This window comes from Phycodurus eques, chromosome 18 (assembly GCF_024500275.1).
Source record: "Phycodurus eques isolate BA_2022a chromosome 18, UOR_Pequ_1.1, whole genome shotgun sequence".
Classification (NCBI taxonomy): domain Eukaryota; kingdom Metazoa; phylum Chordata; class Actinopteri; order Syngnathiformes; family Syngnathidae; genus Phycodurus; species Phycodurus eques.
Genome location: NC_084542.1, coordinates 19,238,797 through 19,253,623, shown reverse-complemented (window position 1 = coordinate 19,253,623; position 14,827 = coordinate 19,238,797). Strand labels below are relative to the sequence as shown.

Genomic DNA, 14,827 nt, shown 5'->3' with positions numbered 1-14,827 from the left:
TATACACAAACTTACAGTCGCACTCGGAAAAACGACGACGACGAAGTGATTGTTGAAAACGACCTGTGGCCGTCAAAATAAAATAAGAGAAAGAACATCAAACTGCTAGCCAGCAGGCAGACACTTACAGGGACTCAAGTCGCGTCGTTCCGTCACAAACAAAACAAAAATGTAAACATTTTAATCGTCAGACCCTTCGAAACTTTTCCAAGTTCGTCACTGAACTACTTGTTCGACAGACCGAATGTTTTATGCTTCCAGCTTGGTTGCCAGGTGTAATCCAATCACGCTAGCTAAACCGCCTCGTGTTCATTGTCGCTTATGATTACCACTTGTCACTCACCACATGCGACACATCTAACGTTGTGCTGTCAGAGCGAAATATACAACTCGCCTTTCCGTTATTCAGCGATTCGATTTGCAACTATGTCTATGCCGAAACAATGAGCTCAGTGAGGAGACATGGCAACCTACTTTTCATAACGTCACTTCCTCCCAACAGGTCAAGTTCAACGACAAGCTACTTAAAAAAATAAAAACAAAGCTATTTCACTTCATTTTATTGCATTTTTATTTAAAATATTTACAACAATCTTCATTTTGAATACGGCATCCTTTTTCTCCTACTTGGCAAAAAGTTTTCCCCAAGTTTATTAGAAAAATAGAAGTTATCGCACAGTACAAAACATTGCATTTGCGCAAAATAAAAAAAAAAAAAAAAAAAAAAGGGGGTGGGGGGGGGGACAAATCTTCACAAATAAAGCAAAAGCAAGTTGCTCAATCCGGATGTTTTTTCCCTTTAAATGTCACCGGTGAATTTTTGGCATTTCTAAATAAAGATTTCCCAGCATGCCATTCAAACGCTTCACATGCCGATCAATAGCACAACGCTGGTGATCGGCAGCGAGCGATCGCTCGATCAGTCGAATGACATTTGAACAAATCTTGACGTGGCGCCTCGCCGTACGTGAAAAGGAACACGACATCATCCTGAGAGCGGCTGGATGGACGCCGACCCCGCAAACACCTCGACCTCGCATGTCAATCGCGGAAGACGCGTTTGCCGGCACTTCTTCAGCCAGCGAAGCGACGACGGCGCGCGGTCCAGAGGAGCCGGAGAGCGCGTGAGGTAGTTCATCCTCCGCGGACGTCATGTGTCAGGAAAGGACCAATCAGCATCGGAGCAGTGAGTCACGTGACCTTACCACGGTGTCCGCCGGCGGCGCTCGGTCGTCACGGCGACACATCGGGACCGGCCCGGGCGCCTTCCCCCTGCTAGTCGTGACAAAAGGATGCAATTAGACAAGGAAAGGACACGCCGCCTCTCACACTCTTGACACGCACGCACTCTCCAACTCGGGCGCCGCAGCTCAAGTTGACAAGTGACTCATGCGAACAAACATGCAACATTCAAGCGGGCATTTGAGTGGCGGCCGCTTCGGATTTGACGAGACATGATGATGAGCACCTGAGGCAGATTTGGGCGGGCTGCATGCCAGGTGACGCCACTGGCAACCTTTGACGGCCGGCGGGCAATTTGAGGAGAGAATTTTGTTCAATTGGAGGAATTGGCAAGACAACGGTTGGTTTTGTGCACGTTTGGGTGCACGTTTATTAAAGCAGACAAACAGCAAAGAATACAAGCCAAAAGTTTGGACCACGACGGACCTTTTTTCTCCCAATAACAAGACACGCATTACTTAGTGACAGTACAAATTGTATTTTCATTTTCAGGAAAACATGGCAGGCAGAGGGTGTAAAAACAAACAAACGCTAGAAGCCAAATGAACAGCTAAAACGAAGCATTTAAAAAAAGAAAAAAGAAAACAACACCGAATGTGACTACTGTGGAATATTAAAATATGTACAAAAAGACTCTCTTGCCAGATGTCACCAATTTGGAACCAATGGGATCAAGTCTGTAAGGATGCGAACAAAGCCAAAGAAAAAGGTCTACTTCCACTGCTGCCCAAAAGAATCCTGATAAAATTCCTGGCTGTCAGATTTGTAGCCGGAATAGTTAGCGTGGTCGCCGCCTTGGAGCGGTTGCTGAGCGATGGGCTGGGAGCCCCAGTTGTGATTATTGGTCTGGCGCCGCTTGGAATCGGGTTGGTTGTACCCGTCGGCTTTGCGCTTCGCTCCTCCTACATTTGCACCGCGGACGCCCCGCGCACCACGTACCCCTCCTCGCCCTCGCGGCTGCACCGAGCCTCTGGCGCCGCGCCCTCCGCGGACCGCTCCGGGTCCCGGCCCGCCGCCCCCACGCTGAGAGAAGCCGGCTCGGCCTCGGGACGGCCCGGTTCCGCCGCGCCCTCGGCCCGGGGAGGCGCCGCCCCTGGCGCCCCTGCCGCCGCGGCCCCAGGCGGGGGTCTGGAAGTCATCGTAGCCATAGTAGGGGTCGTCGTAGCCGCCGCCGCGGTAGTTGTAGTCGTAGCCGTAGTAGTCGTAGTAGTCCTCGTAGCCGTAGTAGTCGGGGGTGTACGAGTAGCCGGCGCCGCGGCTCCCACCTCGACCCCTCCCCCTACTGGGAGCCGGGATGTGTTGTGGGGGAGAGTAATAGTAATAGTCGTCATACCTGGGGACAAACAAAGTTTATCAAACAAAAACAACAAACAGTATTTGGAGCCGTCCTTCAGCTCAATGAACAGGTGGGGATGTTTTCAGCTGGTTCTTTCTGTAAGCTTTGGTTTGGGAATCATTGACTCACTCAGAACCTACACTCGCTACATATTCCAAAAGCACTACAAAATGGCCAACACACTATATAGCAGAGATGGGACCAAGTCACAAGTTGGTCCCAAGTCCTAACTTTCAAGTCTCAAACAAGTCCCAAGTTCATTTTTCTCAGGCAGGTGTCGTGTAGCTGGGGACTCGAGGCCCCACACACAAAGCGTTAAGCTGGGGGGAAAAGTTCATGTACTTTTAATACGATACGTCTCGCAAGCAGGGAACAAAACGTTATGTAACCTGGCAAGCTAGTGCTAGCACTAACGTTTGTACGTAAACACACCGGCGTTCTGTCGAAACATGCTCTCACGCTTCGGTAAACATCGGTTTGTGCACGTGAATGAAGGATTACAACGGCAAGGGTGTTGACAAGGCTAGCATGGGAAGGGCATGCACAATATGTAATCCGATTGGTAGACGTCAAGGTGCATTGTCAGAGGGCGCATCTCATTTCTATATTTGGAACTTCTTAGGTCCTAGCTCCTCTGTTTACATTCTAGCTCCTCCCACCAGAAATTCCATCCAGGAGCCACCATATTGATAGAGGAGCAATGCAGGAGGACGTAGGAATAAGATCGTTCCTCGATGACATTTCATGGCACATCATAGGCATTGTCACAGTCTGCGTGGCTAAAGTACTATCACTCCAAATGACCACTATATGCTTTATATATTAAGTGGGATTACATTAATGTCAAATATAATCACCATAGCTACTATACAATTTTGCAGATGCAAAGACTATCGTGATTGGTCAATCCCAGACCCATCCTGTCCTACGAACCGCCCCCCATCCTTGGCACACGGCACATTTTGGGAGATACCCTTAAATATAACTGTTGATGTTGTCCCATGTGTTAAATGGTGGATAACCAACAGAACATTTTTTCATTTATGTCCCCAAATGACAGCCCAATTACAACACAATCCTGAGGAATATGTGATTGGTACAGCGTATAGTAACCATGAGCCAGTGTAATGAAGTCATTTTAGTATTAAATACTGCCCGAAATACAAGAGACACTCAGCAAAATATGTATGTTCAAACTACAATAATGAATGATAAAAACAGAAGATTATTGAATTTGAAGTTGTTCTGTTCACCATCCAGCTGGCGCACGCCTATTTTAAACGTCACCATCGAGGAGCTACGGGACATGAGACGTCCCCCTCAATTTAAGGTAGCCCGTGGAGGCTCCTCGATGCGCATTTAAGGCACTTGAAACGTTCCTTGATATGGCGGCGTGACAACTTCCAGTTCGCATTCAGTGTTTTGAGCAAGAAGCTAGGACCGTTGCATTTGAGGGACTTGAGAAGCCCCCGGAGTCATCACACTACACAGAGGATACTCAAAAATCAAACATGCTAAACTTTTCATTTTGACATCGTAGGTCTACCAAAGGGCAAATCGTTGGTCGTGGATTATATCATGCTACAAGAAGTTTTGTTGAAAATTGTGTGAAGAAATGTATCTATTAAGGAGTCAGTCGTATCTCTCGCCTTTACGAACCAATATCGGGTCGTATCGGTTTACGGTTCCAAACCATAGTACCAAGCTGGAAATAAAGTCAAGTACCCGTTCACCTGTTCACAAAGGCCGAGGGACAGCAGCGGCATGGATGACTTGCGATAACCTACAAGACAGCACTTACATTTGCGTCTTGGCTGCTTGTCGCTGAACTTTGCGTTCCTTCCTTTTCTGATCGGGCGGCTTAGCGAAGACGATTTCGACAGGCTCGCCTTCCAGCTCCTTGCCGTTCATCTCAGCCAGCGCCTGAACACAGCACAGGCATGTACAAAATGTGCGTGTTTGCGGACGCCAGTAGCTAACGTACCTTGACGGCGCCGTCGCGCTCTTCGAAGTGGACAAAAGCGTAGTCTTTGAGCTTTTTCACTCTGTCCACTTTTCCAAACTGGCTGAAGCTCGTCTCCAGGATCTCCTCGGTGACGCTGTTGGCCAGATTGCGCACGAACAACACTTTCACCTGCAAGGAGACGCCTGCCGTCAGGGTCACAACATTCCGTCGACGTCAAAGAGCAGACGACGGGTCACGCCCAGTACCTTAGCCATGACTTCGGGGTCCGGGTCCTCGATGGGGTCTGCCCACTCCACCGTCACCACGTTGTTCCAAACCTTCACCTTGCCGCTCATAAGGCGGCGGCGCGCCTGAGCTGCAGTTTTATGGTCTTCGTACTCCAAGAAGCAGAAACCTCGGTTCTTCTTCTTGTCGTCGGGCTGATGGTACAGGATGACGTCGCTGAGGCCCTCTGGAGGAACAGAGACAAGAATGGCGCATGACTGGCCGAAGGACGAGACGCAGACTGCAGCGCGACTGACCTGTGACTTTGGAGAACTCCTCTTCGATCTGCTCTTTGGTTTTGTTTTTGGGGATGGAGCCCACAAACAGACGGTTGTTGGCCACAGAGATGCACACGCCGATGTGCTTGCCGGGACGGATCTCACGATTGTTGCACTGCGGAGGAGAACAGAAAAATTGAGGAACCAACTCAGCAACTACACCTGCCACTGTTCATAGTACATTGATTAGACCCGATAAAAGTTTAAATGTTCTTGTAGGCTTTTGCTGAAGTTTTTGTAGTCACATCTTTCATTGTTCAAAGGTTAAGAGGAGGAATCATAAGAATTTTCAGTGAAATCAAGTGGAGACTATTACCAAGAACTGGACGTCCCCCCAAAACTGACAGAAAAAAAACAAAAACTGGCCAGGGCCAAGAAGCCCACAGCTGCACAAATTTTTGGACAATAGGTACCTATGACAAGAATTTTCCATCTTTTGCACGCCTGGGCCACGGGTAGGGTGGCAAGACAGAAGCCTAATCTTACCAAAAAAAAGTTTACATTTTCCACATGTATGGAGAAAATATATTTGATAAAATGAAAAATATTGGTGACTACGCAAGCATGAAATGCCAGTCTCTCAGTGGCTTTTTTCCCCTCTAACTTTTCTCTTCTCCTTCACCTCTTGAGCGTCTCGGTCGAAAAACGGAACCATTCAAGGCCGTTTTCTTGGCCGTGACGGTGTGCATGTCGTGTTTTTTAAAAAACATCCCCTCTCCGCTCTCTTGCCTGAGCGTCACCATAGGCAGGCAGCTCCAAGAGGCATGTCATATCTCCCTATTGTTCATACCTACAGCTGCAGCTCATGGTTAAGTGTGGCGCATGATGCGTATGCATTTTTATACTGTGGCAGATATGACGACGTCATCAAAAAGCTTGATCGCAATTGGTCAGTAGAGTCCAAATCTATGCCTTCTATAGAGTATACCGTTTATACTGGACACTGCTAATTTGAGGCAAACCCCTCCTCAGAGCTGTAACTGGAGCCTGGGTCAAGGTGGAGAGAATTACGAACCGTTCCACCCAGCATCTGTCCTACTGGGTCAAGGTGGAGAGAATTACAAACAGTTCCACCAAACATCTGCCTTACTAGGTCAAGGTGGATAGAATTACAAACAGTTCCACCTAACATCTGCTCTACTGGGTCAAGGTGAAGAGAATTGCGAACAGTTCCACCAAACATCTACCCTGATGGGTCCAGGTGGACAGAATTGCGAACAGTTCCACCAAACATCTACCCTCCTGGGACAAGGTGGAGAGAATTACGAACAGTTCCACCAAACATCTGCAGTACCTGGTCAAGGTGGAGAGATTACAAACAGTTCCACCCAACATTTGCCCTACTGGGTCAAGGGGGAGAGAATTCCGAACAGTTCCGCCCAAAATCTGTCCTGGGTTCATGGTGGAGAGAATTATGAACAGTTCCACCCAACATCTACCCACGGGGTCAAAGTGGAGGGAAATTATGAACTGTTCCACCAAAAAAATCTATCCTAATGCGGGTAGGTCTGGAGATATAAATACGGCCTGACGGCACCCCACCTACCAGCTTGACGGCCTCCTGCGCTGCCTCCTTGGTGCAGAAGGTGACGAAGGCGTAGCCTCGGTTCAGGCCGCTCAGAGGGTCCATCATGAGGCGAAGGTCCCATATAGGCCCCGCCTTTTCAAAGAGAGGAACCAGCTCATCTTCAAACAGGTCCCTGGGAATCTTGCCTACAAAGATCTACAAGAAGACAGCCACCGACCATTAAAGACAGCCCACTTCCTGCTGAGCACGCAATAAACGGCGCACACGGTGTACCTCTGTTCCCACGGTGGGTTGAATCCCCATGTATACCGACTCAGGCGGGGGTCCACCATACTTCCGCTGGCCTGTCGTTACATCGAGGGTGTACTTGGTTCTGTCCAAGAGTTCTTTGATTTTGGCCTCATCCGGTCCTTTGGTGGCGTCGGCCACCTTGGCCCCTTGTTTCTCGCGCTGCCTGTACGTCTTCATTACACCGCACAGATAGGCACTTTTGTTCTGGACACAAAAATACGTTAGGAGCCGTGGCGGTGCTCCCATCCTGGCCGGCCCGTTTCAAAGGGGTACCTGAACGTGGGACAGGTCGCTCTCTTTGAACTGCAGCAGAACCTGGAGGGCTCCCTCCTCGTTGAACTCCTTCAGAGCCTCGATAGCTCTTTCGTCCAGGTCACTGTGTGCTACCAGACCTGAGGGATGACAAACATGACCAAATAGACCAAAACCAGACTCAGATTCAAATCAGAATCAATAATGGCAAATAAATAAAGATGATAAAGATCATTCTGATTCTGAATTTGAAAACCACTACATTGGCTCAGGAGCCATTTGAAGCTTCTCTTACTGTAGCTACATGATAAGTGGCTACCACCATCGTGGAATTTTCTTAAACACGGAGTGAGCACTTCTAACCTCTAAAATCTCCCAAATTCACGATTGATGACTGAAGTACTAAAGCTAGTCTACTGAAATTCTCGCCAAATTAATTGGATTTTTTAGGTCAAGTGACGCCGTTTGAAATACCACAGTAGTTTTGAGGCGCCCACTCACAGAACCCCTCGTAATTTCATACGCGCTTATTGAACTGAAACTGGTCAGCCAATTGGAGAAGGGCTTCCCTGAGTTCCAGACCAAACCAAAGGATTGAGGAGATATGTTGAGAAAGAATCAAGTTATACTGTTTGACTCAAATTTGCTTGTTTTTTTGACCGGGCTTTCCATAGGCCACAAAAATGTTCCAGTAAAACACCCTTTTCCGAAAATAAACCTATTTTCCAGAACGCAGCATCTTGGTGCATTGAAGTCAGGTTCAAGTGGCCATTGTAACCATATGCATAATTTTGACAGACTGCCATGTATGGGAACTCTTGTCACAATGCAAATTCAAGTTATTCCGAGAGTCGGGAATGATGAATGATTGCGAACGCAGCGACTGCAATCGCAATCATTTACTAATTCCTTACTGCCTAATCACTACAAATGGATTGGATCAAGACCACCCCCTTTGCAACTAATATTTATTTCCTTATTTTAACTATCGTTTGATTTTCATTGTTTTTATGCATTGTGCTGTTCTTATCGCGTTACGTCTTTTTCTGTAGTTCAATTTTAAGTCTTGCTACTTTTCACTGATTTTACTCGTTACTACTATCTTTGTCATCGGCGCGCAGATACGTGTGTGAGTGCGTGCGTTTTCACCTGCAATGTAGAGCTCGTCAAGCTTCTCGGCCACTTTTTGAGGTAAGTCAGCTTCCAGTAAGGCCTGGAAGTGTTTCGAGCGCGAGACAGCTGCCGTCGTGTCCATCGGTTCCTCTGTCCCGTTCCCGTTGACGTGATCGGTGGCCATGTCCCTTGGAAATCTGTGACATCACAGCGCCATTAAAAGCAAGCAGACAAAAAGGAGGTACACATGTATCCGCCGCTGGCTGGTTGTCGACAGTGGTCACTCAACCAACTACACGCTCCATCACGCAACCTGAATAGCGATCCAACCGTTTTATTCCATGTTGGCATTATCGGGCGGAGTCACACAGAGGGTAAGAGTACACCCTGCAACCAGAGGTACGCCGGTTAGTATCCCCGCCCGTCCGCATGTCATCGTTGTGTCCCTGGGCAAGACGCTTAACCCACAAAACTGTAGACGCAGAATGGCAGCTACGCTTCTGTCACTGTCCCAGGGCAGCTGTGGCTACAGAAGTAGCTTATCACCACCAGGCCGTGACTGTGGAGTGAATGAATACCAAGTGAAATTGCAAAGCATCTTTGAGTGCCTAGAAAAGCACTATATAGGTGTAATGGAGGGCTGCACAATTTTAATCGTGATCGTGATTTTGGTTACCACGATTGAATGAGACTCGCCGCATGCACTGCAGCATATGAAACATGCTTAACTGTGCCCGCAACCTAGACAGCCAGCCACCAGGGGAGTGGCAACGTATGGTTAAGGCAGTGCTTCTCAATTGTTTTCTGTTACGACCCCCGTAGTAAGAAAAAAAAAAATTGCGACCCCCCTCACCCGCAGCTGCCTTGAGTATACCTCTATATAAAATTTTATATAAAGGATAATCTAATCGAATCATTATAAACAGTGAAGAAAGTACAAGAGAAAGACACATACAATGCCATCTATTGCAGTGGATGTGCAATGACACTTTATCCTAGTACTGCAAATCATTTTCTTCTGGGTCTCACACGCCCCCCCTTGACATCGCAACGCGACACCCCTGGCCCACTATTTGAGAAGTACTGGGTTAAGGCTTCATTAAGTTCCAGCACAGCATTCTGTGGCCAACTTCAAAAATAAAAGCCTAAAATGGCACTGATATCCAATGTAGTTAACATGCTTTTATTTTGAAGCTAGGCCTATCAGCACGTTGCCAGAGAGGCGCTGTGTCACAGTAAGAGACTATTTGCAATCAGCGTAGCAGCTGCCTTGACTTCAACTTTTCGGCTGGCCTGACTGCAGTCAAAACCCCACCAGAAGTAAATAGAGAGGGAAATCAAAACTCTCGACTTCTTTGCAGTTTGTGACCGTGCACCACTGACTAATGGTCAAGAACAACAGAGGTGTACCGCCCCTGACAATTCACTATATTGATGGGGATTTTCAAATGAAGTCTGTGCTGCCAGCCCAATGTCGTTGCCCTTTATGCATAAACTGTAGTTGCTTCCATTAAGTTGCGATTTGTGATTGCACTTCATAATAGCATATTTCTTCACTTGGCCCTTGTAAATTTTTTGGGGGGTAAATTTTTTATCATCATTTATTCTTGTTTAATGATTCATTTTACACTGAATACTATGACATTGTTTGTTGAAAGGTTGTGCAAAAAAATAAATTCTTCCCTAACATGAGTAATAATTGTGATTATTATCGTGATTACAACTGATTAAAATAATCGTGATTATTATTTTGGCCACAATCGTGCATCCCTAGTGCACTGCATTATTATTTTCCTACCTCTGTACACTGAAACTGATGACATAGAACATATTGCCTAGTTTATCCAGCATTTCAAATATTTGGTACCGACCAAGCTTACATCCTACAGTTCTCGGATATTTCCCAAAATTTACAGCGAACAAATGACTGTCAAAAACATAAAATACGAGAAAGATATTGATGAGGTCTGGGAAACAAAACCACCTCCATCCAATTTCTGAGCCGCTTATCCTCACAAGGGTCGCGGCAGTGCTGGAGCCTATCCCAGCTATCATCGGGCAGGAGGCGGGGTACACCCTGAACTGGTCGCCAGCCAATCGCAGGGCACATACGAACAAACCACTCGCACTCACACCTACGGGCAATTTAGAGTCTTCAATTAACATACCGTGCATGTTTTTGGGATGTGGGAGGAAACCCGAGTGCCCGTAGCAAACCCACGCAGGCACGGGGAGAACATGCAAACTCCACACAGGCGGGGCCGGGGATTGATTGAACCCCGGTCCTCAGAACTGTGAGGTAGACGCTGTAACCAGTCGACCACCGCGCTGCCACAAAACCACTTTACTTGGATAAATCAACTTCAAAAATACGTCACAGGTATCACTGCCTAAGCTCCGCCGCTTTACACCACTTTCCATACAGCCATAACCATATACTGCACCCCCATTCAACTGTATTCAAATTCCCTTCAGTGTATTATCACCCTCTATTGGTGGACAGTTGGTACTACAGGGACAAACAGTTCAGTCAGGCAGGCTGCCATCCACCCATATTCGGCTGGAATTGGGATATAGCGTCTTGCCTTGACTCTCCTGGTTGTTTCTGTCCGTGCCCGGGATTTCAACTACAGTTTTCTGTGTCCAGATGCAGATGTGTTAACTATTGTTAAGTTGTAATAGACTCTTACACTTGCATTGCTAGGTGCAACATACTTGATTTATGCGGAAAGCTGGAAATAGAAACTAATTTGTGTTCAAATTCAAGCATAAAATCAACAACATTGGCCGCCCAAGATGCTCGCTCTGTGGGGCTGGTGAGTGACGGATGTATTGCTTTTATAGTGGCCATCGGCTCACCCATACCCGCCCGAGGTGCACTCAGAGTGGTCACTCGAAGCCGACAGACCGAAGCTTCAACCGAGGGCCTCATGGATCTTTTTTTTAATCCCCCCCAAGTTTTTGCATTTTTGGGGGTGGGGGTGACTGTATACATCCAATTACCTGATTATTAGTTTAAAAAAAATGTTTTTTTGGGGGTGGGGTGGGGGGGGGGGGTATGACTCGGTTAGTCGAAATATCTATAGGATAATCGATTCTAAAAAAGATTCGATAGTGATGGCTCTAATATTGATGGCCCAAATTTTCTGTCGCTTTCAAAGATAATCTCATGAATTTGATCCACTACAAATGCCTCTTTACTGTGCTGTATTTGTTCCACACTACAGATTTTAACAATTTAGGGAATGTTTGTTCATTCTCAACTCTTAGTTTGTTTTTTGGATGCAAGTTTTGAGTGCCCCATTTTCTAGTTTGACTTGACATCATATTATTATGATCAGAAAACCTATGTGCCAAAACCCAACGCGTATGCAAGTTCCTGCATTGTAAAGGCACCCTGTAAATACCCCTGTTGCTTGCAGTTGCAAGCGTGACATGTTATTCTGCCCTCCGTGCTTCAAGGTGTTTTGACACCAGAGTTGGGGTTTACTGTTACACTAAACACAACAAAAAGAATTAGACACGTATATTTAAATCAAAGACAATTCGCTTAAAAAAAATCACTAGTTTAATGCTAGCACTCAATGGAAAACTTACTGACCGGCTTGCAAAAATTAACAGATATCCAAGGAGGATTTCCCTTCAAAAAACGAATATTCACACACAACCGCTGTAGGAACACAACCGGGTATAATAACATAACAATACTCACAGGCATATATATTCTTTTTAATCTCGAGAAACAAGTTAAAAAAAAAAGATCGCCACTTTCTTCTTTTACTCTTTATTTTACTCTAAGTGTATCTCCATACATGCACCACACTGCCCCTAAAAGGCCAAGACCTGCACAGCAGGTACAGCACTTATTTATTTGTATTTGGTTTTATTGCTACTATTTTAACATTACTTGTTACAAACTCGTTTTCTTCTGTTTTTAAATTTGCTTTAGTGGTGGAAAAAATACATGTTTAAATCAATAAATAATTGGGTTTATTAATTATTTCTATCGTCAAAATAATCGTGATTCTTTTTTTTTTCCTTCATAATCTCCCAGCTCTAATATGTTGTTTCTGCGAGTTCAGCAAGCTTTCCGATGATACCAACGTTTCGAAAGTACCAACATTAAACACGTTATGAGTTTGAGATTTAACAAAAAGGTCACACCACACCTAAAATCTTGACCGCTATTGTCTTCGTATTAAGTTGGCTAGCAATTTAAAGGCTCATAACTTAAATATCAAGCACAGGAAAATGATACATTGCCGGGATCGTCTTTAAAGAATTGCGCGATAATGCTGTCTCGTGTAAAATAATTGCTCTTTTAAGTTTTACACACACACACCACACCTCTGCTAGCCAACAAGCTTCTTACGTGCAACCCCTTGGAAGTCTTTGTCGCAAAGATTTAAGCGAGCTCGGCGTCAATTCCAAATAGCCGCCGACCGTCAAGTATTTGGGGAGCGCAAATGCAAAGATGTCGAAAGCCTCGTCGACAAAATGCCGGCTTGACACGCGCGACACATGCTAACACGTATCCGATGTCGGTGAGCATCAAGGCGGCTTCAAACGCGACAAAACCGAAAAATGGCGGACGAACCAGAGGCGTACGAAATGATGTAGATCCGCCGAAAGGACTCGGAGCGCTTGACGAAAGTAGAAAATGAAAATTGCAAGAATGAAGCTTGATGGCGACGCGCAGCTTCTTTCTTCACTCGGGACGAAAAAATGGCGCCGCCGCAGGCCTCCACGCACGGGGTTTCCAAAAGTGTTTTCCACGGGCTGCTCCCTTTTCGTAATACTTCCGGTTGTCAACAAAATACTACGAGCAGTGCTTCCCTCACACATTCATCTCTTGCCAATGTATCACTCGCTTTCTGGTCTTATTAAACTATTCTTATTCCGTTTCATTCCTTTGAAAGCTTTTCTGCTTGTGGGTGGTTCTTGCCAAACATTTCTTTTGTACTTGCGTGACCTGTACTTTGACGGTAACCGAAAATGGAACATTCAAGCGCTCAAAAGAAATAAAGGTTCAACAAACATGTTTTGGTTTAAATAGCAAACACATCGCTGTTAAATGAGCAAAAAAAGTGTCAAAACATTGATTGCTCAGTGAGTTATTGTTTTTATGTCTCCAAAGTATTCTCTGTCAATTGACTGTCTGTTGTCGTACTCGAGAGGCTCCAACTACCAGAGACAAATTTTTGACATATTTGCCAAATGAAGATGATTCAGATTCTGATTCTGAAAAGGGTACCGTGCACGCACAAACAGCATTTATTTCTTTATAAAGAAATCAAAAAGTGGTTTTATATATATATATATATATATATATATATATATATCTCAGTGGACTTTTTAAGCAGTCGCTGTGTTTTTTTTCGTATTTTGATGGATATTTATTGACAATTAAAGTTGATCAGTCGAACAGAACAAGCTTTCGAGAGGGGAATGAGAAAAGAAGACAAGCAAAGACAAAGCACTAGCTGTAAACAAGATGAAGAAAGTAAATCATGATATACCTAGAACAGGGGTGTCAAACTCAAACTCACAGTGGGCCAAAATTAAAAATTGGGACAACGTCGCGGGCCAAACTCAATATTTAATGAAAAATCACGGCGTTGTGCATGTTTCCCTTCTCTGCTGAAATGTAGCGTTAAAGATTATCATATGACAACAAACTTACATTTTGCTTAAACACTGAATCTGGAATATCCATCCATCCATTTTCTGTGCCGCTTCTCCTCACGCGGGTCGCGAGCGTGCCGGAGCCTATCCCAGCTGTCAGCGGGCAGGAGGCGGGGTACACCCTAAACCGGTCGCCAGCCAATCGCAGGGCACATACAAACAAACAAGCATTCGCACTCACATTCAAACCTACGGGCAATTTAAAGTCTTCTGTCAAACTACCCTGCATGTTTTGGGGATGTGGGAGGAAAGCGGAGTGCCCGGAGAAAACAATTAGAATACATGTATTCTATTGAGATGACTTACCTAAATTGATTGTGCAACAGAAGCCTGCAGATGACCCTAACCCTAACTTCGGCACCGAGTCCGCCGTCGACGAGCGCAGACTTTGCCCAGCCTGCTCCTCACCGCCGAGTGCGGCTCAGCGGGAAAACATAAAGATCGATGTTTGGAAGTTTTGCCTTTCAATGTATTTTAATCCTCTTATTTCAAGGCTTGCGTAGCGCCGCCCCTGTGAATGAAAAAGTAAATGCCTCCAAAGGTCTGTCAACCAGTCAGCTTTCGTCAGCACAGGAGACCCTACCCGCCAGGAGGAACGAAATAATCCAGGGGGAACCTTCCGTACCCTGGGAGTTTTCTTTGGTGGGGACAGAGAGGGAACTCGAGCTACCAGAGCTCTCAGCGGGCAGGAGGCGGGGTACACCCTAAACCGGTCGCCAGCCAATCGCAGGGCACATACAAACAAACAAGCATTCGCACTCACATTCAAACCTACGGGCAATTTAAAGTCTTCTATCAAACTACCCTGCATGTTTTGGGGATGTGGGAGGAAAACGGAGTGCCCGGAGAAAACCCACACGGGCACGGGGACA

The 14,827-nt window shown here is 46.0% G+C and overlaps 2 protein-coding genes across 4 annotated transcripts in view; both read right to left on the bottom strand.

The window, feature by feature from the left end:
- LOC133416659 (sorting nexin-14-like) overlaps positions 1 to 480 on the bottom strand; it is a 17,352-nt gene extending 16,872 nt beyond the window's left edge. For both annotated transcript variants that reach the window (XM_061703645.1, XM_061703646.1), the window contains exon 1: positions 129 to 480. The gene's annotated coding sequence lies outside the window, so the exon portion shown is untranslated. The remainder of the gene's footprint in view (positions 1 to 128) is intronic.
- A 76-nt stretch (positions 481 to 556) lies between these two features.
- Positions 557 to 13,037, bottom strand: syncrip (synaptotagmin binding, cytoplasmic RNA interacting protein). Of its 2 annotated transcripts, XM_061703650.1 has the most exons (10): positions 8,307 to 13,037; positions 7,179 to 7,297; positions 6,888 to 7,109; positions 6,633 to 6,809; positions 5,066 to 5,201; positions 4,790 to 4,995; positions 4,563 to 4,712; positions 4,380 to 4,501; positions 2,182 to 2,575; positions 557 to 1,275 (listed from the first exon to the last, which is right to left on the bottom strand). In XM_061703650.1, the coding sequence occupies exons 1-10, from the start codon at positions 8,452 to 8,454 to the stop codon at positions 1,234 to 1,236; spliced, it is 1,716 nt and encodes a 571-aa protein (XP_061559634.1). In that variant the 5' UTR covers positions 8,455 to 13,037; the 3' UTR covers positions 557 to 1,233. The 2 variants fall into 2 exon arrangements, with proteins under 2 accessions (XP_061559634.1, XP_061559633.1); XM_061703649.1 differs by lacking the exon at positions 557 to 1,275 and having other exon boundaries at positions 1,584 to 2,575.
- Between the last annotated feature and the right edge of the window lie 1,790 nt (positions 13,038 to 14,827).